This window comes from Chelmon rostratus, chromosome 21 (genome assembly GCF_017976325.1).
Source record: "Chelmon rostratus isolate fCheRos1 chromosome 21, fCheRos1.pri, whole genome shotgun sequence".
NCBI lineage: Eukaryota > Metazoa > Chordata > Actinopteri > Chaetodontiformes > Chaetodontidae > Chelmon > Chelmon rostratus.
Genome location: NC_055678.1, coordinates 8,036,936 through 8,060,427, shown reverse-complemented (window position 1 = coordinate 8,060,427; position 23,492 = coordinate 8,036,936). Strand labels below are relative to the sequence as shown.

At 40.2% G+C, this 23,492-nt stretch overlaps 1 protein-coding gene across 2 annotated transcripts; it reads right to left on the bottom strand.

Annotated features, from left to right (window-relative positions):
• Nucleotides 1-1,288: 1,288 nt before the first annotated feature.
• LOC121624618 (poly(ADP-ribose) glycohydrolase) lies at nucleotides 1,289-23,452 on the bottom strand. 2 transcript variants are annotated; one of them, XM_041962412.1, is made up of 18 exons: nucleotides 23,366-23,452; nucleotides 22,509-22,601; nucleotides 22,318-22,406; nucleotides 21,456-22,210; nucleotides 20,924-21,046; nucleotides 20,300-20,386; nucleotides 19,962-20,036; nucleotides 16,453-16,545; nucleotides 15,285-15,439; nucleotides 13,143-13,222; nucleotides 12,978-13,038; nucleotides 12,721-12,796; nucleotides 11,285-11,432; nucleotides 6,776-6,854; nucleotides 6,194-6,302; nucleotides 4,302-4,407; nucleotides 3,126-3,254; nucleotides 1,289-2,859 (listed from the first exon to the last, which is right to left on the bottom strand). In XM_041962412.1, the coding sequence occupies exons 3-18, from the start codon at nucleotides 22,403-22,405 to the stop codon at nucleotides 2,687-2,689; spliced, it is 2,337 nt and encodes a 778-aa protein (XP_041818346.1). In that variant the 5' UTR covers nucleotide 22,406; nucleotides 22,509-22,601; nucleotides 23,366-23,452; the 3' UTR covers nucleotides 1,289-2,686. The 2 variants fall into 2 exon arrangements, with proteins under 2 accessions (XP_041818346.1, XP_041818345.1); XM_041962411.1 differs by lacking the exon at nucleotides 23,366-23,452 and having other exon boundaries at nucleotides 22,509-23,146.
• Between the last annotated feature and the right edge of the window lie 40 nt (nucleotides 23,453-23,492).

The window sequence follows — 23,492 nt, the reverse complement described above, 5'->3', positions numbered from 1 at the left end:
CTAACACTAGCATGCTAGCATGCCCACAGTGACTGTGCTAGCACACTGGTGTTAAGATTACATCACGTCTACTATCTTAAAAAGGCATTTTAGCATGCGAATATTTGCTAATTTGCTGTAATCACGAAGTACAGCTGTAGTAGTAGGACCGACATCATTTGTTTTGCAGGAATTATTAGTTTAGAAAACAAAGTAGTGGACAAATTGAATTTTTTAACAGTGGATCGCTATTTGGGAAGTAAAGGGGTCACCAAAATTTTACAACTCACCCTGAAGAAGCAGAAATTATCATCTGGGAACCATGTACGTCTGTACAAAATTTCCAGCAATCAATCCAGTAGATGTTCAGCTATTTCAAGGTGTATGTAACAACGTTGACCTGTTGGTGGCGCTCAAGGAGACGTTTCAGGGATCACTGAAGTCATTGGGTGAATTTCATGGCAATCCATCCAATGGAATTTGAGATATTTTAATCTAGAACGAATGACAGACCAGCCGACGTTGCCAGGTGACCAGCATGGCTACATGCTATACAAATTACTCTGTAAAAAGTGACAGGAATTCAATTATATAATAATAATATAACTAATCAGCAGAGGTAAGAAGACAGACTTACAGAAGGAGAAGCTCAAAGGTGATGAATCCGACCTGCGGCTGCTGCGTGTCATGGCTACATTATCATCAAAATGGAAAAACAATTTTTTTAACAAGTATTTTTTAATGTTTTTGTGCAACTTCCTCTCTGTGCCTCACTTCTTAGGTTCAAAGTCTAATTTGCAAACTGCATTATTTACCTAACTTTTCCATCCCACAATGCAGTGCGGTCATGTGTCATCATGCGTGATGATGTTGAAAAGACTGAACACTGTTCGTGACTTTTTGACAGATGGTAGCCAAAAGGTCAAAGACACACATGGGGCTCACTGCAGAGGGATCAATCCAGTAGGACCGTGTGTCTGTGGTGGATCCCCTCAGGAGATAGGCCACCAAAGGCTTTTTTTGAACTCTGCAAGCTACAAAGAGAGACCCCCGACTTCATGTCCTGATTCCATGAAGGCAGACAGCAATCTCAGAGACGCCTACACCTCATTCATTCACTTACAGGCTGCCAGCGGTCCGTTCAGGGCCGCATACTCCAGGGACGAAAACAATTTAACATTTAACTAAAAATAGTTAGCCAATAAACTCCTGCTGACTGGGTAATCTGTAAAGTGACAGATATCAGCTCATTAGGCGTGAAACTAGACAATCACACAATGAGGAAAAGACACAACATGCATCACTGAAATATTAATCAAGCTGTTTATAATCAACAAACCATACAAGGCTAAAAACAATACAGCATCAAACAGGGTGTTCACTCACTTTCCATCAAATATGTAGGCTAGGTTAAACATACTTTGTTGTGTGGTGTCTTTTTAATACTGTGAACCCATTGTCAAATAGCTTAAATTGCATTGTGTGCCAAGGTTTTTTTTACATGTCCACAAACGTAACAAAATATGCATGTTGCTTAAAACAATTTTCAAACCTGAATCCAAAATGCCAAAGATCAAAGGCAGCTTCTTCTTCTCGGTTCAACTCGAGCAGTGTTTCAACAGACAGAAAAATCAACCAGGGAGACCCACTGCCTGACTCTCGCCGCTGACTGGATGTTCTATGATCTACTCTTTACTTAATGAGGTGTCATGTACAGTTTATATAAAAGGTATGACCTTATTAAACTGTGAGTGAAAGGGTGAAGCAAGTGCCGGCTAAAGATAAATGGCGAGGCTGTGTGGAAACTCATTTTGTTCATGGGACAAGAAGCTCTCATTCCTCATTGTTCCGAGACATTTGGGGCTCCATTCAAATGGTGCTTCAGAATAAAACAAAGGCACTATTAAAAATTTGAATATTACATTGACTCAAAACTGATTTTATTCCAGAAAACAATCAGAATTCCTCACTTTTAGTTCAAGTGTAGCTACGCAACTATAATTAAAGCCTACGAATAACAGATTTACACTGATATCAGTTGTAAAATACAGAAACAAACAAATCAAATTAAGTGCATTAACTGGGCTCTTTGGCACGTGTATCACATACATAGTAAAGATCCCAAAAAATGTATTCAATTGCAACTCCAATTATGATACAAATGCAGAAACTAAGAGGTTATTTCCCAAAGCGCCAGTCTGCTCTTTAAATCAAACCTTTTTCCTCCTCCAAGCTTTCCAAACCCTGTTCTTGTTATTCTTTTACTTTAACTTGATTTCTGACAGCCAATTCAATTAGGCTGGATATGTGTGGGTGTAAAAAAAGGCAACATGACAAACTCAGAAGATGGATGGCAACCTTTGCTGCACCATTAAAATCAGGATTGCGTCGTATTGAAGCTCAATCCATTGGCGCATTACCAGCAGCAGCAAAATCAACACAGCTTGGACTGCAGCGCCAGACAGGGTCATAACTAATCACCTCCCGCTGCTCAGTTATTCTTGAAAAGGATCCGAATGCTAGATTTTCATTTTCAACTGCCAGTGGTGGACAACCATATTTGGTCCATCCAAAACTATTAATTAGTAGCCTAACAAACAAAGATGAGATTTAAAAAATAAAGCTAAAGGCAAGCAGAGAATGTTTTAATTTGGCAAGTGTTTCGTTTTCCGACAGTAAGGCACGGTGACTCATCAGCCACCTGACCTCAACGGCAGTCTGCGGGGACGTGTTGTCTGGCCGAGCCCCTGTCGGAGTCATCTGGCGCCAGGGAGGAGCTGACCTGTTGGTAGATGAAGGAGTAGAGGCTGACATCAGGGCGCCGACTGTGGCAGCTCTTGCACACTGAGCTGTACTGCCCCAGGAGATCATACACCTCCCCTGCGACGGAGACAAGGAGATTGTGAGATTGTTTCTCGTCTCTACAGTGGACTGATATCACAGCAAGCAAAATGTAGACAAGTTTTCAGGAATGCTAATTATCCTTTCATTGCTTGATAACGTTACATAAATTTCAACAGAATCCTAAGAGGACATATTATTCCAAAACATTATTAATCATGTTATTATTTCATGCATCACACCCTTGGCAGAGTAGTCAAAAAAAAGTGTAAAAAAGAAGCAGGCACGATGGTTGTTTGCCTTACCGACACTGATCTTCCTCTGAGTGAGGAAAGAGTGCATGTTGTGGACATCTGTCATGAGCTGGCTGTCACCGAAGGTGAAATAAGCCACATCTCGGCCCGCCTCAGCAGCTGCCAGCATCTGGAGCAGAGCTGGAGGAAAAGAAACCAGCGTTAAACCTCAACAGTGAGAACTGTGCAATATTTGTTTCAATACAGTACAAGATTATAGGGTTTGTTTTGCAGCTTCTTGCATGAAAAAAATACAACGTTCAAATAAACAGAGGTCCTCAAGTTGTTGTGCTAATGTTACCATTAAAAGCGTGCAGCACCAGCCTCTGTGGCACGAACAGTAAAAGGTAAGTAATCGGGGGAATAGGTCTCACCCCCACTGAGAACTTACAAAGAGAGGCCAGGTATGGCCCCGCAGAGCTGTGAATATTTTAAGAGACTGGAAATATGTGCGCTTATTAATGAAGAATGGGACAGTGGCAAATTAATGAGCAAAACTGAATCAACATTTTTAGAACAGGGCTATGCTGAATGCGTCTACGCTTCAGCAGCTTCCCTCTTCTGCTCTGTTTCAAGTGCTTTTTTCAAAAAAATATCTGACAACTAAAAAATATGTGGTTATGTGAGGCTGTAGAAGGTAAACCCAGGAGGAGACAAGCATCTGCATTACAAAAGTCTTCCCGGGAGGCGTGCCATTAAACAGACAGTAGGCACCTATGGAGCGCTGTACCTTGCTGGAGCTCATTAACAAATATGCATAGATCTCCTGTATGTATAGTTTGCAAGCACAGTGGCTCTAAGTAAGGTAGAGAGTAAGAAATGGAGCCACTACTGCAAACGGTTAGCATAAACTCCTCTGAAGCTCCCTGCTCACTGACAGTGATACAAGGCTCAGACAAAAAGCTGTAACAGACTGATGGACTCGAGCAGGCGATCAATTTCACTATTAATGAAACATATTAACTTTGTCATTTGATCAATAAAAGGAAGGCGACGAATAGGCCTTAACTAAATGACCGCATTCCTGGAAGACAAATGGATGCCCACAATGATCCACTGGAGCCTGTCAATCTGAAATTTATTCCGTTACATCCAGGAAAGAGAGTACGCTTAGACTGCTAAGAGCAAGATGACATGAGTGCATTTCTCCACAAGATCTACTGACGGAAGAGTTACGTCTGTCCTCACCTTTCAGACGTGTGTCACCCCCAAAAACCCCACAGCCCCAGTTCCCTGTAGCCACCGCTGCAAGGTTTTGTCTTTGATCCTCAGGGCGCGCAAAGCCACAGTAGGCCTAAATGATGACAGAGTAAAGGGAAGATCAAATATAGCACATTAGGAAAGGCAATGTTGTCAAGTGTCTTGTAGCAGACACAAAGAGATAAGCACACTGTAAAACATTTGCTGTGTCTGAATCCTTCACTTTTCTCTACGTAGTAAACACGATAACTCTGTGAGTGACAAGTGAGCAGTACATTGAGACTTTGCACTATGGGATTTTTGCAGAAAGTAGTATGCATGCTGTAAACACTACATATTTGGTGGTCAGTTCTGGGAATTTTTGAGGGCTTAAATTTTACGCTTGGACACTCAAAGTTGCAGAAAATAACTATAATGCACTAGGTAGCAAGCAGGAAATGATTTCAGATATTGCCATTGCAAAGCCTTTCCATCATCAAAACTGTGAATGAACCAGGTTTTCTTGGGATGACATTACATCAAGACTTCAGCCACACAAGACCTGGCTGCTCAAGTAAGTGGAGAATGATGTGTCATTGGGTACATAAAGGTGGAATCAGCTCTGATAAGCCTCAGGTCTTGAGATCACCTTATTGTTCCAGATCACTGGTATGTTTTATAGGAACCAGGCCTACAAAACGTCTCCATGCGATCAAACATAAATGGAACAGAGGGCAACAAAGTAATTTGATTCGCCTGCAGGCCTGTGCTTGACACATTATTCAATGCATGAACACATAAAGGTTGGTCAGCCAGGCTGAGCATACATTTTTAACATAGTGTCACTTCACACCTCTACCCTCACCTGAAAGAAATTGGCGTGGGAAATGCTAATAATTGTACATTATGGACTAACCCTGTGTGCACAAACAAGAGCACTTGACATAATAGCATGTGGGTTGTATGTCACTTGAGAAATAATTTGTAAACGCAGGAGATGTCAAATGAAAGATCTGAATTGACGCTGGACATCATTTACACAGGAAAAGAATAGTGAAAATGAATTGTGAGTGCCCATCCTCCCACTGACCAGTCATAAATTCTTCCTTTGAAAGGGCAGATATGACAGTTAGCTGAACAATATTCGAAACAGCATTGATCTTAATGTTGGTGCATTCTTCACACCCTTGTCAGAGCTGTCAAACTCCTCCATGCTTTCTGACAGCAGACTTTACAAGATCAACGTCTTGATTTTCTATTGTGAATGGACATCTTTGACTGGAAACATTGCACACATGTTGAAATTCCAAATATTAAAAAAAAAAAATCACCCTGAGGTCATTTATGTTCATTGAAATTCATTCTGGGCCTAATGGACAGTGCAATAAGTAAGATTAAGATTATTCTCTACAAATATGACAATCCATCAGTCTGTATTTCATGTGTCACTTATCTATAATTCAAATATTTACCATGATTTACCATTTGTGAGGACATCTCTGATTAGTAACAAAATGGGTTGACACTAAAGTCATTAAATCTGTGCAAACCAAACAGCAAGTTAAAGTTAAAACGTAACATTACTGGAGCCATACATTGTTAAAGAGACATGACAATGGAAGATCAAGCAGAACATCAAAGAGCACTGCTAGACAGCCCCCACACTATCACTGCCATAAACTAAACTGTTCATTTGTCTACAAAACAAAAAAAGCACTGATCATACAATCACAAACACACATCTTCCAATAAACTAACATCACAGTTCGATCTCAACCGCTGCCAAGCACAAGAGCAAAAAGCACAACCCAACACATTATGAGAAAGAAGCAAAAACATGCAGAGAAAGCAACTAAAAAAAAAAACAGTAAACACAGATTAATAGGAAAATGAAAGATAACCTTGTTGAGTTCTCGGTTGATTTTCTCTGGGCGAAACTGTTCAAGGAAGCTCCTGAACTGCAGCGCGTCGATGGCCACAATCTCTGTGCATCTTCTCTGCCACCCGTCTCTGAAACAAATTGGTTTTGCACCATTTCAGATACAATTTCTTGTAGCTACATCCACATTGGAAATAGGGAGTTGTATAAAATACAATTAAAAAAAACCTGACAGAAAGCATGCTTTGTGACCGTTTTTTTCAGACATTAAAATACATGAATTTTACATAATGATGGCACGAGGTGAAAGGTGAGGGGATCATAGTTACCATTATTATAATTCAGGCTAAGGGACACAGAAATGTCAAATTTTATGGTAATCCACCCAATAGTTGCCGAAGTATTTCATTGAAAACCTAAAAATGCAAAACTGCATTATGGCACTTGAGGACCCAAAAGTTAGCAGGATTTATCCACCATGAAAGTCTGTACAAAAGCTCCCATGAGCTTTTGTGGGTTAAAAATTATCAGAATTAAGGGGTTAACTATAGCATTCATGCATTATTTAAGCATGTCTTTAAAGCATCCATGTCCAATAATTTACCTTGGAGTTGTGTCCTGGTGGCTCCCACTCCACTGGTAGGTCTGAGCATAGCCTGTGTATTGACTATACTGCTGTGTTCCTGGTAATAAACAGGGACATTTGTCACACACAACTGCAAATCATTAACATGCAATCTTGAAATTTAAAGTACATCTGCAACAATTAATCAATTAGTAGTCAACTATTGAATTGATCAAACAATTCTGATAATCACTTCTTAAATGTGAATATTTTCTGGTTTCTTTACTCCTCTATGACAGTAAACTGAATGTATTTTGGTTGTGACCAAAGCAAGACATCTGAGGACATGATCTTGGGCTTTGTGAAAGACCCATTTTTTCAACTCAAATGACTAATCCATTAATCAAGAAAATAATGAACAGATTAATCGACAGAAAAAATTATCTTTGCTTGCAGCCCTAGTTTAAACGTCACCAGAATTCAAGAATGCTTCTGGTTGTGTTTAGGTGGCCTCAAAAGACTCAAAAGAATAGCTAAGAGTACGTTGTGTTAACAGGCACATAAAATCCAGTTTAGCTACTAATGAAACGGAGAAAATGGTTTAAGGGAGATAGCAAAAGGGTTTCAATTTAATTCAATAATTGTTTTCAATTATGCTAATAAGACTGTGTGATAAATACCATACTGTAAACCAACAACATGCACTTAAAGAAACTGCTCAATATATTTAAATATCTATTCATTTAAAAAACAAAACAACAAACAAGTACTCAGCAAAAGCAAAAAAAAGAACACTTTGCATGGACACCCAACAATACAAACTGCTGTAAAAATTCATTGTAATAACCAAAGGTTTTTAGCAGGTGTGTCTGTAGTGAATCTGCCCGATGCAATCAGATGTAACAGGAGCAGCTGTCTTCTAACAGGGGGAAGGTCAAGCTATTACCCCCCATCCCCCCGAAACAACGTGAGAAGCAGTGACTGAACGCCAGCCCACAGGGGAACATTCACCACCTGTAAAAGGGGAGTGGAGGGTGGGGAGGCAACAGCACAGTCAAACAAATGAGGCCACGAATTAACTTCCCATTCATTAGAGCTCATTAGTACCTGGCTGTCGAGAGCACTCGCTGAGATGCTTCATGCAGCAAAGTGAATAAACCAAGTGATTAGTAGTGGGGCCTTGGTCAGCAGGTATTCAGAGGTGCACATGGGAGGAGGTAATCTCTAGAGCACACTCCATTTGACAGACATTTCACTAATAATCAGGCTGCCTCTCGCTTTTTTAAAGTAATAATGCAAAATTACGACCTGAATAAGACACTGAAGTACCTAATCTAGTTCACCAGTATGCCATTAAAACGAAACAGATGAGAAAAAAGCAGAATGGGCTATATAACATACCACCTAACTTTATATTAACTTCATGGTTGGTCACAGTCCCAGCAGCTTGACAGTCAAAGACAGTATGAGAGCACGTCTCATGGTAAGGACATTAAAAAGTTGCATACTCAGCTGGCTCAAAAGAACAGGGTTGTTACACAATTTTGACAGTCAAAATCAATGTTTTTTGAGACCTCAACAACTGCTATTTCAGACCCCAAAACAATTTCTTGCATTATTTAGTCTTAACCTATGTCATCATTTGACTTGAATGTATGGTGTCTGCTCGCCGTGTGAAGACCAGGGTTGACATCATTTCCAGCGTGTGGAACGCTTTCACCTTCAGTCTCACGCCACCCAAACAATTCTCACACCAAAAACACTGCTACAGCAACAGAGATTAGCAGTAACTGTATAATGGTCGAAGTATTTCAGCTATACTAAGGGCTAAACCAAGCAAACAATGGTTTGCTGATGCTTGTTAGCTAGCTATTAACCATGACTAACAACAATCAAAAGAAGACATGCAGACAGACGCCAACATCCATGGCTAGCTGACGTAATGTTAACGTAACGTAAAACTTTTATTAATAACAGAATGTCAGTTTAATACTAGGCTAATCAAACAAATACGTGCTATTAGATAGGTAGGCTACTGAGTATGACAATTTTCCCATCAGCCTTAAATGCACCATCTGGCAATTTAATACCAAAGCAAATTTACACTATATTAAATACAAAACCATAATTTCCTGGATTTTATTATACCTTGTAAGAATTTTAAAGGAGCCATGGGAACCCTGACAACGTCTGGTTTTCACCTGGACATTTACCTATCTGAATGTTAAACGCTCCCACCATAAAATCATTAGGCCTTATGTTAACCATGCATACACCTGACCTTCACTGGTCCGCCAAAAAACATAAACTCTACGATCCACCATATTTGCATTTGAAAGGACCAACCTTCACAGACAATATGAATTATGATTTAGGTTTATGCAAGCCATTTGTTATTCAAAAATTATTTGTAGTAAGAAGATGATCTTGGCCAGAGGAAGGTGTGTCTGGTCATTAGAAATGATTTCAAAATAACAAACAGGTTGCATAAAAATCTGCAATGTTCTGAAGGTTGTTCCATTCATGTGTAAATACGTGAAAACAAAGTGTCTCAGATTTGTGGTGGACCAGACTGTAAAAGGTCAGAGGCGCATCTCATTGCATGTCTAGGCAAAAGAGGTAACTGAGGACATCTGCATGTGAACAAATGAGGATATCACGGTTTCATATCATATTTGTCTACAATAAGAACAACATTAAATATTGTAAAAAAAAAAAATAGGTTGAAAAATATAGGTAAGGCCACGGCTGGTTTCTCTAAAGATTGTTTTCAAGTATTTAAGACCACACTGTTTCCCATGTATTCCCATGTATCTCCTGCTTCAAGCTTGTACCACATTTTCTGGTCACTACTGCCATCAATGAATCACATGGCCTCTCCTTGATACTGTTTATACTTTTGACCGCCCCAGTGGCAGCCAGATATCTAGCAATCATGGAAAATTCAATTAGGCCTGGTGGGCACTTTTGCAAATTTCAGTGCAGAGGTAAAGATCCATTAGCTTCCCTACTGTATGCCAAGACGCATCACTGGGGAATATGATTTACCACGTGGCCACAATGCAGCCAAGGCTTGGACTTTTACAACGGGGGGACAAGAGATACGGTCAGGGTTTAATAAAGATGATGGAATGGAAGAGTCCATTAGGAGAGCAGGTCTTGGGCAGGTCTTCCAGCTATAATTAATTCTGGGTCCAGTAATAAAGTTAAGTGGCCTAAGTGGAAGCATGGGATAAATGGCTGGCAAGAAGTCTGAAGGTGACTCTGCCAAAGCGGGAAGACCTGATGCAGCGGTATGATTGCTGATCTGCAGGGTGGAGGCTCTGTTGCCTCACTTCCTGTCCTCCTCCAAACAACTTGTTATGCAATGTTAAGGCAGTGCATCTATTTATGGATTATGGGTATTTTTAATCTAATATTTCGTATTTACACATTCAGCAAATACAGAGCAATGTTAGCAATTATTTTGAGTCCTGTTTCTGGTCATCTGGTGAATTTAAGTCTTACTTACTCTCCCTTTTTACAGCAACTCCTGAGGGAAATATCAGGGTTTAGTGACAAATTAGCAGCTAATATCTTTACTAGTCACTAATTGTGTCTGTCTGTTGCTTGGGGCTTGACATGTAGCGTACAGATAATTTATTTGAGCTTTTTCACTAAAAATATCAGCCTGTGTCTGATCCATTGTTAGCATAAAACTATTGATGATAGCTGCTTTAAGGCTGTACGAGACCACAATGAGATGGAAAGTCAAGTGTATTTCTATAGCCCCAGATCAATAGTTTGATGCGTTTACAGTTGCAAGTCAAAAGGCTGTCATTTGCTCTTGCTCACATCTATTTAATTCATGTCAGCTTTACATATGATGGGCTGACTAGATCTATTTAAATAGAAGCAGTCTTGATTTTCAGTGAGCTGTCTATAAGATTTTTTTTTGTTGCAGGATAACTGCATTTGTGTAGACTTCCTTCAGTTTTGATGAGCCATTGCTATGTTACATAACTTTTGTAACCTCTTCATCAAACGCAATCAAGTAGCAACTGTCTAGACAAACGGTGGTAAACAGACAGCAAAAAGGGGAAGAAACAGACAGGAGCCATCAGCCTCCTGCTGGGGCTCCGTAAGTGTAGCTCTTGTTACTTCGTCTTACTGGCCTGTCCCAACCTTGTTTGTTGCAACCATTCAATACTGAAGTCAGCGGGAATTACTCAACGAAAAGACCCAACAGAGCAATCAGGACAGCCCAATCTCCAACTCCCAATTGGTGCCATTCTCCTCCTTTGCAGCCAATCAAAAACATCCATAACCTCTTGTTGAGCCAGGACGGGATAAACTGGAGGTGTTCAATGTGCATCCCATGCTGTGTTTGACTAGAAACGCCCATTATGTTTCTTATGTCAAATTATAGGTCAATCATAAGAAAAGTGAAGTCAGAGAATTATTGATGTGATCTGGATTAACAAACTATATCATGAATAATTGAACAGCATGATTCCTTCAATGGAAATTATTGTTAAACAAGGTGTGGGAGAGTCTTTGTTCACTGACCTGTGATGATTAGACAGTCATTATGATCCAGGGCTTCAGTGAAGAGGCGAGACACAATAAGCTCAGGGTTGATTAGAAAACGGATTTCCTCTTGAACTAGACCAGAACTGGTGACTCCTCCTCCCACAAACTGATTGGCAAAATCCACCTGCAAATCAAAAATGATGACTGATGATGAAGAGAGCACTGTGGAACAACCTTGTCTTGCAGAAACTACCGGACTGTTTGGTCACATGCACAGATTCTTATAAAACAACACTTCAAACACAATGTAGAGTTAAAGCAACTGAACATTTTCTATGACTGTGAAATGAATAGTTTCCCAAACAAACAGGAGTAAAACACCTCATGAAAGGGTCTCAGCCCTTTCTCGTTTATTTGTGACAGAATCCCTGACAAGCTGATTGGGAAGGTAGCCTGAGGTGCTGGCATTACTCAGACATCTGTCCCCCATGCCGAAACGAGCTCTCCAGAGGAGCAGCACTTAAGTGTGCTGCTGCCAGTAGCAAATATCAAATCAAGAGAACAGTCCTACAGTCCAAAGTAAACATCTCCCTCCAGTCATAACATGCTGTTAAACTGACTGCTGATTGATGCCTGTGATATATTTTGCTGCTTGTGTTCTCTCAGTTTGTGGGCAGATCTATTGGTGACACTGATTTACTTGTTTACTTTGGTCTGTTTATGATTCAAAAGAAAATACACATGTCGTCGTTTCAGGTCAGACACGGGCGTGACAACTCATTGTTTTAGACGGAAAACAGTCATGTGGAACATATAATCCAATTTCAGGACTGACAGTTGTTGCTCATTGGCCTGCAGACAGCCCAGGTCAACGCCGTCACAACCCAAAGGAAGAAGCTGCAAAGGGGCGAGCAGCAGTCTGAGAAGCAGATCTCCCCAAACTGGTCACTCAACTCTGGGACAGCGAGCTTGCCTCCAAAGTCTGCTTTGACAGGCTGTCAAGCACCACCCCCACCCCAGCACAGCATCCATCAATCCGGGCCGCGGTGTGCCCCAGAGCCGGTCATGTGTGCACGTCAACTGTCAGCTTGTGGCAACTGGAGGCAAACAAAAGGTGAAAGGCAGAGCGGCACATCCTGACAGTGAACAGGAAGCATGGGCGACACAAGAGAGCAGGGGAGGCTCAGAGGCCTCGACCCCAGTCCCAGCACACACTCCCTGCGACGTGTCACAGGCTCCCTCAAAGGCCTTTTCAGCAGCAGTAAGCATTCTGGGTGAAAGACTCCAGACTGCAGTGGCTCAGTGATTGACTACAACAGAGGGAAAAGAGGATGGGAACCAAGCACAAGTGGTCTCTCTCAAACTAAGAGCTCCTCCAAGCAAAAGAACGGGATTCTGCAAGGTACAGAACCTCTAAATTACACTATCATCTTGCTTTTCCACAAATGAACTTCTCCTCCTCTGCATCTTACCTGAAGCATTCCATGACCATCATCCTCAATGGTCCCTTCACAAGTAATGTGGAGCTTTGTTAGCTGAGCCTGTGAGCTGAAACACAAAAAAATAATTGTTTTCCAGTTATCGACTACAGTTGAGAAGATGGATCTGTGCTTGTTTGCGTATACTGGGTTTAGCAGACTACAGGGATTTTTGGCAGAAAACAATTGTCATACCGCTACTACTAACAGAGATAAGATTTTTCTTTGATTACAGTGTCAATATACTACACCTTTTCCAATTCGGAGGTGTAGCCAATCTTTTTCGTGTGAATGTTACAAGTCCTGTAGGCTCTGAAAAGCACAAAAGGGAGGTGAAAAAGGTCAATATTGTATCTTACTTTACATCAATAACAAAGTATTGCTGCAAGATATGAAAATTAAACCTGAACACCTACTTTCCTCAGTGAGACTTTTGAAATAGCACATCAGGGTTTTCAGCTTCTCAGTCTTCCTTGACGACAATCCCTCAAACAGCCTGAAGGCAAGAAGGGATCTAGAATTTAATTCAGTTCTTGTTGATGTTAGGCATTTATGTTCCTCCTCTAAAAGTGAAGCACACTTTTTAAGCCAGCAGGTTATACATGGCATCACAGCCAACCATCAACTCTTTCACTTTTGCCAATGATTAAAAACTATGGGCAAAAAACAGGAAAAATGACTCTGTATAACCAGTGCCATAGAGACCCAAGACCTCCACTTTGGCCATGTGAGTTCAGTCATGCTTTAACTTTTGATATGAATTAGTTCATCTCTCACTCAGCTTCCCTTTCAGTCACTAGCCGATTATGTAGGAGCTCCTTCGTTGTTACGACAATGGAGTTGCCCCAGGCTTGCCATCACAGAGTCACACTCATGTGCCACTTCACAGCACTCACACAAAAAAGGAAGAGAGAGGGAAACAGGGCTCCCTCCTTGGGGATACATTAAGAAGCCCTGTGTCCCTTTTAAGTAACAGAGTCCTCAGGAGAGAAAAAGGTCAATTCCCCTGAAAAATAACACACACAACACACACAACACACACAAAGCTGCTGGTAGTGAGGTGCAGTGGGCGGGTTTGAATGCATTTTCAACATTAAGCCCGTCATCTCCCTCTCGAGCAAACTCTATAAAGAACCTCACAGCCCACCTCACATGCCATAATAAAGAGGAAGAAATTTCATGTGAGTGAAATGAAATGACGACAAAAGCTTGATGCACTGAGAGCCCCTCAGGGTCCGGGAACTCATTCATCGAAGTCAACTCCTGCATTCCTTTCTATTTTTTGTCAGTGTGGGCCCAAGATACAATCGTGCACCATGTAGTCCTCAAGCCAAAGGTCTCTGACATAAGATAACCACAAGTGTGAGCAGGCTTTTAGTAACAAATCACAATGTGGTCTTTGGTGAATAGAGAATTAATACAGAATTATATAACATCAATACACCCCCCCCCACAGATGTGCTGAAAGCTATGATGTAACTCAGGACTACAGTATGTATGCAGCTGGGTTTCTGCATCACCAACACAAAAAACAGGGAAATCCAGCCTGGAAACTCTGTTTGAGCTCAATGCATTTCATAGTAGAATAATAAATACTGCCTGCTGAAGAATACTTTGAATGACAGAGCCCAAGTTCAATCAAGCCCTCCCCTGTCAATTTGATCTCTCTATGCAAATAAGAAGTCTGCACTGAGATAAAAGAACATCCGCAGATAAAAAGCTTTGTTTTTAATTCCTCTACCTAGTCCTGTGAAACAAAAACACAGAAAAAAAAGAGTTTGGATCCTTCATATCTTTATTAAAAGCAATAAAACAAAAAGCCTAAAAAGACGACTCTGGCTTTCATTTCAAATCACACCAAAACCTTCATGTGAATAAAATACTGATGCGACTGAACTCCGTTACAGCCTTCTGCAACACAGCCAATGGCCTTCTCCATTGTCAAAAGCAGCCATCTGAGTCAATGTTAATCTAATTCTCTGTTCCATTTAGGTAATTACACTGTAATGCCAACAGAGATCGGGGACATGACTGAGCAGTGATCTGCAGGCTGATTTTGCATTACACCACCGAGACGATCACGGAGAGTGAAAGCTTGCAGGGATTAGAAAAAGACCCTCCTGCCCTCCCGTTTGTCATATTCATATTTATTATACTGGTAAAACTGACGAGTGCCAGCGAAAAATAGAATAACTGACAAAAAGTATTGTATTGTATAGTTCTGGTGAGCAGCCCAGGCTAAGGAAATGACTGCCCTGTGCTTTAAGACACTAAGAAAAATCTCAAAACAGATGTCTTTTTTTTAAAGGTAAACCCTTTTTACATAAGTGTGTAAATAAGTCAGACAATATACTCTCATTATAAGAGTGTTTGCTTGCGTGCAAATCTACGTACAATGCAAATGTTCTTTGCTTTAACACCCAGCCAGAAGACAAAATAAAGTGAGGAAAGCATATACAGTAGTGCCCCCTCATGGAAAGTTCTCACAGCAGCATCATTTACCATCTTATTGCGCAACTTTAAACATCACGAATGAAACTAACACATCCCTAAATTACCTGAAGAAGTTGATGTCTGGGTAGTTGCAGTATTCAGTCTTTCTGGAGTTGCGTCGGGGGAAGGTACAGAAGAAGGCGTTGGCGAGCAGACATGCCACCTGCTCCTGAGACATGGTGATGGAGTGGCTCATGCCTCTCTTGAGGAGGGGTATTGGCTAGAGGAGGAACAGAGGAACAGCTGAGGAAGGTCAAAACAATTTGTTTTGTCAATTCGCCAAATGAGACATTGAAGTATGTTGCATAAAAGTACTAATCTGGCACCACTCAATGCTTGTTGAATCAGCCATCATAATTACAATCAACGTCCTCACAAGAGATCTCGAATGCTAATAAAGGCTAAGGGTTTAAATATGCAGTGCATCTGTATAAGCAATTCTGTAAGGACAATGAGGTGAGCGTGTTGCATTAAGACTACTGACCAACAGGTAAATTGACTGTCTGACTGCAAGGTGCATTGACAAAGTGTTTGAAAATTAACAACAAATAACACAGCAATAATGATGGATAAGTCTGACTTCTAAGTTCTCCAGTATTCAACACATTCAATTCAAGTTGCAAGTTATTTTATGTTGTAGTAGATGAGCAGTATAAGAGTCTATTCAGTTGACTCTAGTATGAATCTCTTCTCTTCTCTTCTCTTCTCTTCTCTTCTCTTCTCCTCAAATAGACCATAGATTTCAATAGAATCAGTAGAATTTTAGACTAGCAATTCATTTTTTCATTCCTTAAGAAATAGTTTCTATTCTATTAGAAGATTTAAAAAAGTTTTATAGTGTGAAGACTGATGTTGGATGGCCTACAACACTCATTTTGCCACATGCATCACCAAATCCTGTTTTAGCACAAACTTGTTTGAATGGGTAATGTTTTTTGCTCGTGTGGGCCACGTTGAGTGTTGAATTAATCAAACTAGCAATACAATTAACACACAGTTATGAAAGCTAAAATTAGATGATTGAACCAGATGACAAAAAGGACCAGGCGACAAAAAGGACTATAAAACATCGGACAAATTACCATCAATAGCTGTGTGCCTTGACCTCAACATTTTTACTACCATTTCACAAGATTATTTGTCATGTCATGACCTTTGGGATCAACCTGCTGTGGTGATCTACCATGTCACAGAGCAGTAAGTCAGTGTCTGTTGGTTAGTGATGGCTGTTACCTTGGTACAGAGCTCAGATGCTCTCAATGCTAATTGCACCATGTCTGGCAGCAGGGAGCCAAACAGATGTTCGGCTGCATCAGGCTCCAGGACCTTGGAGAGAGCAGGAGATCTGTTTATGTTTGTTGTTTTGCCACAAAACTCAGCTGTGACATTATTAGCTGTTTGGGATGATTAGTTTGAGAAAGACAGATAACATTAACAGCTCTGATCCAAATCAAAATTTTCAGGCTTTATGTACAATTTTTAGAGAGAAGCTAAATACAAGCTATACAGATCATTTTAGAAAAGAAAAATTCCACTATCAGACTAAAAACATTGTGCATGCAACTGTTAAACAGCTAGTGTTGAACATTTAAAATAAATTGTGAAAGACATGGCCATTAGACTATTAAAATACGCCTGGCTTTAGCTCGACAGTTTGTCTAAAATAATAACACCAGAACGAAATATTAAAGTAACATATCGACCATCCATGACTTCACAACACTGCTTAAGTGCCCTAACATATCTTAGACAATATATACAACCAGTATTTACATCCATATTGGCCACAAAATGTCAGAATGATCAATCACAGAGCAATTTCATCAAGGTTACACAGCCATGCCAGCTGATTAAACAGTCTTCCAGGAAGGGATGCAAATGACCAAGCGTTTGAAATAGAAAGGACAGTGTGTTCCCAGGACAAGGAGCCTTGACTGGTGATTTAGCCCAGGACATTTATATTATGGCAAAGGAAGCCTGACTAAACACTGTCATAAGTAATGACCTGGTTGACATCATAAACTGCTCCTATGGGCGTAATAAATGCAGGCAGTTGACAGGGCGAGGCGGTGGATATAGCTGAGGTAGTATAAGCCAAACACTTTAAATCAGCAGAAGACAGTGCATCAAATCAACTGAACTTAACTCTCTGTATGACTTGTCTGTACATCACAACAAACTGACAAAAAGTAATCAAGCATGATGCAGGGGTGTGGGCAGTGAGAAACCAGAGCCATACAGATTCAACACAATCGCCTCGCGCTCTTGTTCCGATTCCCCACAGTTCAGAGCAATAAAGCAATCTGCTTGACTGCATCTGTGGACGTGTGACCATTTAAAAAGAAAACACTTGCGCGCTCATAACCGTAAATACGATGGCTGGGCGAGAGAGGTGCAATGAACAAAACTGATGCTGTCCGTCAACAGCTTTTCAGTTATTCATAAGGTGTGCGTGCAGAGATGAATATTCAATGAAGATGCCTGGCCCGTCACTCTATGCCACTCATGCCTACTTTTCTCTGACACTCAAAACCATCCTGCTACAGTGTCTCCAATTTTGCACCTCCAGGGGAAAAGTAAGACAAAAATGGGGTACAATGCATTGTACTGTTTGCCATTCCCCATTTTACTTGTGTGCTGCTGGAAATGAATCAAACATGCAGGACGTTCTGTGACTGTTTTTTAAATTAAATGTGTTAACAAACACCAACACTATATTCTGTGGGCTATGTGAGCTAGTTACTATCAATATATTACACATACTATATTGTAGTCTAATTGCTAGAGCCTCTTGGGCATATTAGACTATTAAAATTCAGATTCATTACTCAGTCAAGCTGTGAATAAATTTTGCAAGGGACAGAAGCAATAAACAGTCGTCGTTAAGAGGAACTGTGTGTGAGTGTGTGTGTGTGTGTCAATATAGAGCATAAATAAAGCAAATGTATGTTTGAGCTACAATGACATATATGTGTATAAGTATAATATAAAAGCATGAAACACAGGCATGACACTTTTCATTTTCACAGTCAAATATGTAAGATTGAGCGATTTGTAAGTGTTTACTGAAAAAATCACTAATGATGGCAACACACCATCTTCACTTATATCACCAGAACAGTGAGAGGGAAAATGTTTCATTTCATTAGCTCCAATTCATGTGGCACATCACCTCAAATCCAACTCTATTTTAATATATTTAATGGTACTAGACATTTCACAGCCTGACAAAAATCAAATTTTGCCATTCGAATAGAATTGAGACAATCTAAATTCAGCTGCAACAACAAAGCCTGGCCTGTGGCTAAAGCCTCTCAACATGTTCAGATTTTATCGAATGAGATTCCCATTCTAACATGATTTATGACATATATACGACACACAATTGATTCAACACTATAAGGCTGGAGTAATGCCTTCTCTGGGATGTCATGTCAGCTATTTTTGACAAGTTACTAAACATGACCTTTCAGCGAAAGATTAAATTATTTCTCTAGACTCCCACTTTGCCTCTGAAGGGCTGCAACATTCCATCGTGTGAAATCCATTACTGTTCTTGTGCAAAATAACAAAAACACACCTGACATACTGGCATTCAAGAAAAAGCCTTACATGTACTTTTTTCATGAGATGTGAGATATTGCAAAAACATGTAGGTGATGCCATGCAGCACAGAGTGGATGAGTGCTCCCGTACTGAGGAAAATAAAGCCTATTATCTGTCTACTCCTACAGGTTCAGGGCTTCTTATATCATATACTGTCACAACACGACCCATCTGTCCAAATGGAATATTCCAATTCCCTTTCATGAGCCAGACGGTAGCACAGCCCTCCCTGATTCTCTACACAGGGTGACGCAGAGCGCATCAAGACAAGGGATGATGGATGGCCTCTAAACAAGACTGGAGAAGACAACCAATGGACCAACAGTGATCTGGCCACCATGATGCAAGTCAGACCTATTTTACCCTTGGCCTATAAAGAAAATTATTTGGCTGGGGTGAGTAAAATATATTTATAAATATAAAAAAAATGTGCAAACCACGCCTTTAAAATCCAACTTTATAATCTGAACCCAGATGTCCAGAAACCTCAAAAAGATGACGGAGGATAGAAAGCCTTGTAAGAATACAGTGCAAACATTATAACAACACCTTTTCACAAAACCTATTAAACCTTTACTCCTACCCTTAGCCAAATTTTTACTTAAAAATGATTTTGAACTCTATATCATACTACGTGACAGGAACATTATACTATACTATACTTATACTATGACCTCTGGGTTTTAAAGAAGTTGAGAAACAAAAACATAAGGAAAATGGCTGCATAATTGTGGTGACTAAATTCTGCATATAGAGCGAAATCTAATTTGGTGTCAAATGAGACATCTCTATCGCTGTATCTTCCACAAACTGCAGATAATACCATCACTAACTAATGAGCCAGCTGTACTTTCTTTGACCCGAGCTCTGCGAGAAGCACCAACACTGGTTTACGATGCCTTCTGTTCAACAATCCAATCAAGTGTCATGATTGGACAGTTGATAGTATCATTAGTCTACAGCTAATAATCCTTTAACATCCTCAACATGTGTGTTCATGTGTGTTCACGTGTCTGCCAGCAATCCAATGAACCTTCCAAAAAGTTGATTTTTGAGAAAAAAAGTAACTTCATTCGCTACAGGTAGAGTGATATTCATAAAGATGAGAAATCATAACAGGTATTTATATAATTTACCTTTGTGCAATACAATTGTAATGCTGTGAAGTCCCATTTCTTGGCGTTTGAGGCACTGTATTTCAATATTGCACTCTGTAACACACAAATTCAATAATTATATAAAATTGAGAAGCAAAATTAATTTGACTATCATTTTTAAGTGAGAAATACTATATATGTTTATCAAAACAACACAGTCAAAATACTGAGAGACGGTATGCCTCGCAGTTTCTGGGGTCATGACGCCATCTTATGGCGCTGTCTGGTAACAACATCTATAGTGCAATCTGTCCTGTGTTTTATGAAGTGAAATACATGAGGTCTTGACAAAAAAAGGACACAGATGTGAAACTTGCCTTCAGCTCGTGTGGATTTGTAAGTTTCTTTTTTAAAGTTTCCTGGATCAACTCCCACCGACTCTTATTCTGCCGTTCTCGAGTTTCCTGTGGAAGCACAAATTTTTGTCAGGTCTCAGCGAGTGATTTCAGTTTGTTTTCATATGCAAAGAATGACAGTGCTGCATTGCTGTGCATGTGTCTTGCAGTGATTTCATGGCTAAAATTCATAAGTACTGTGTCTAATGATTTCCATTCCATCATTTGCCCCAAATTTGAGACATAAAAGTGAACGTAAATAGCTGCTCCAGCCTGGATGGATACACACCATAACTTGATGAAACTCTTTACAGTCTTACCAGAGAAGATACTTCATGACTTTCAAGCAGCACTTTAAATTTTACACTCAAGTGCTCATCCTATCATCTTCATTGGTTGCAATACTAGACTGAATATGTGTTCAAGCAGGCATATAATGTGATTGCACTGTTTACATGACACATAATTGAACAACTGGTGTACGATCTGTGCAATTAAAAACAATCTATCACATATTTTAATGTGCCATTTACTTATCATTATAATATAATGCATCACTACAAATGTTATTTATACTGACAGGTCTATAAACACTTGGATCATTACCTCATCTTCTACAGGAAACAGGTTCTGACTGGAACAGGGCATCTTGACGTGGACATCATCCCAGGTGTCCTTAAACTTAGCAGGATATGGAACAGGAAGTTGACCATTCTGAAGAAGGTCTGTCTGTCAAAGGGAGTGAGTGAAAACAAATGGCATAAGCATATGTAACAACTGTGTGTAAACCAAATAGTCCTTCTGAAAATAAAATATGGGTCTGAGAGAAACTCAAAGAATAATCATCATGTCAAAGCCCATGTTGTTGAATGTAGCATGCCTTTGCATGCTTAGAAATCATTCAAAAGCCCACATGAAAAGCATCTAATTGTACAAGCCATAAACAGCATATGACAAGAGTGATGCTACAGTTTGTAGTCAGAAGCTTTAATAATAACTTCTACATTTCCAAACACAGTGCAGTATTGTTGCAGGAACCTGCCAAGACATTGGGTTGACCAATTACATTACTGTTAAATTATCAAACCACACAAAGTGCTGTGAATAATAGTACAAAAAAATAGAGAATTGCTCAAACCCTTATCATCACAGTGTGCTGGTCGGGAATATCTTTCAGCGGTGGAAGCGGTCCGCCACATTCAGGCATTCTCTTCAGCTCGGTGATTGGTGTCCCCAGCCATTTGACATCAGGCTTGACGACAGCAGTATTTCTCTTGTCTGCATCTGATTTCCCTAGAGACCTATCAGGCCTGCCACGTCTCACAGGTAAAGCTGGTGATGAGGTCCCTGAAAAGAAATCTGTTATTTTGGTATTGTGTTTGACAGATCCCTCTGAGCTTGCTGGGCATGTCTCACTTTCTTCTTTTTCTAATCCACCACCATCGTGGTTCAGAGCCTGAATAAGATCACTCCCTGGAGAATCCTTGGGAGCTGGTGACACAGGATTGTCTTCATCTAGGTCTTGTGATGTCAAGACTTGGGTTTCTTCATCTGAGCTAGAAACAGCAGGTTTTTCAGTATTCTGGCAGTCCAGAGACTGAGCTGAGGTGCTTTGAAAGCCACCGTAATCGGTCATTTCAACATCCTCTTGGGTTTGGGATACTTCAGCTGTATGTTGGTTGTTTGAAGGCTTAACCAACCATCGCTCAAGAGTATTTCTGACCTTCTGTTGCTGTCTGGGGCCAACTCTGTGATGGTAACCTTTCGTTTTTACACCTCGCAAACCATCTGCGCCAGTCTTTGGCCGTATATCCATCCTCGTCTCTGTGTTGTTTTGCCTCCTTTCTTGATCTACCGTCTCATTTTCTGTGCTCTGCATACATAAAGATGGGACTGAAGAATAAAAAAATAATTGTTTTACAACAGGGGTATAGTAATATGTAGCAAATAGCTTGTCTGACATATACTCTGGCTGAAAAACATGTATCTAACCAAATTACCTTTGAGAGAAGATGAAGGGGACGTCCTGGCACTGGTTTCAACCCTGAGTCTCTTTGCCAAAGGTTCAAAGTCTGTCAGAGCAGTCATTCTACAAAAGGAGAAAGCAACACATAACTTCTGTCCATATGATTTTGAAGCGGATGTACGTCTTGGCCATTTAAAAATAAAAATCTACTAAATGTATACTCACAATACAATTTGAGCTGACAACACCAACGAGGGGTTTTTTGGTTTTGTCCAAACTTGTTTCTTGGGTAGTCCTTTCTTCAATAGATGAGCAACTCTTAGAAAGTGGTACGCAGCCATACATGTCACAGTCAACTTCAACAAAGCATATACCGGTACCGGTTGGTTCAAGACATACTTATCCGTCTTGCTGTATGACTGACTGACTAACGTTCCTGACTAATAAGCGTTAGCTAAGTACCTTATAAGGCAGGAGAATTTTGTTTTTTATTTTTATACGATTCAGACTTCAGGTCGTAGTTAGTTGTCGGACGATAGAATGCTAGACTCTCTCCAAACAAATGTCAGTGAACCATAGTTTGTCAGCTAGCTTACATGCTAACTAGCTTTAGACTGCATCGAGTTGTCAAAACAAAGGCCAAAATGATTTTGAATAGCGTCAGACACGTAAGTTGCTGTGTAGAGTGACAGCTCTATTTAACAAATAGCTTTAAAATATACTAGGATAATTGTTTTTGGTCTCGTTAAAACGCACAATGGTAGTTTTATACTGTTACTGAACACAACAACAGCTCAACAGTTCCGCTACTACAAAACACTTCCGGGCGCGAGTGACGTACCACCGAGTGAAATCACGCGAGAGCTCTAAAACTGCTCTCAACGTTTATGGCAGCAGATATTATTTTTGTTGTAAGGTAGTTAGTCATGCACAAATTCTGATTCAGGCACTTTATTTTATTATGGATTTACTGTATCTTCATATTATAAACGTCGATAGAGGGAATAACGGGGGAAAACCAGAAATCATTTGAGAAAGTTAATAGGGAGTAAAGCTGGTATATAGCGCCAGTTAACACTTACCTCAACTCACACCATAGTCTTTAGTAACGTTTTGCTAACTGTTAAGTAAATCCTTTCACAAATATTTAATGTCTTGTCACCTCCCCGCTGCACTTTGTTTGTTTTTTGTGTTTCTTCAGCTCCACAC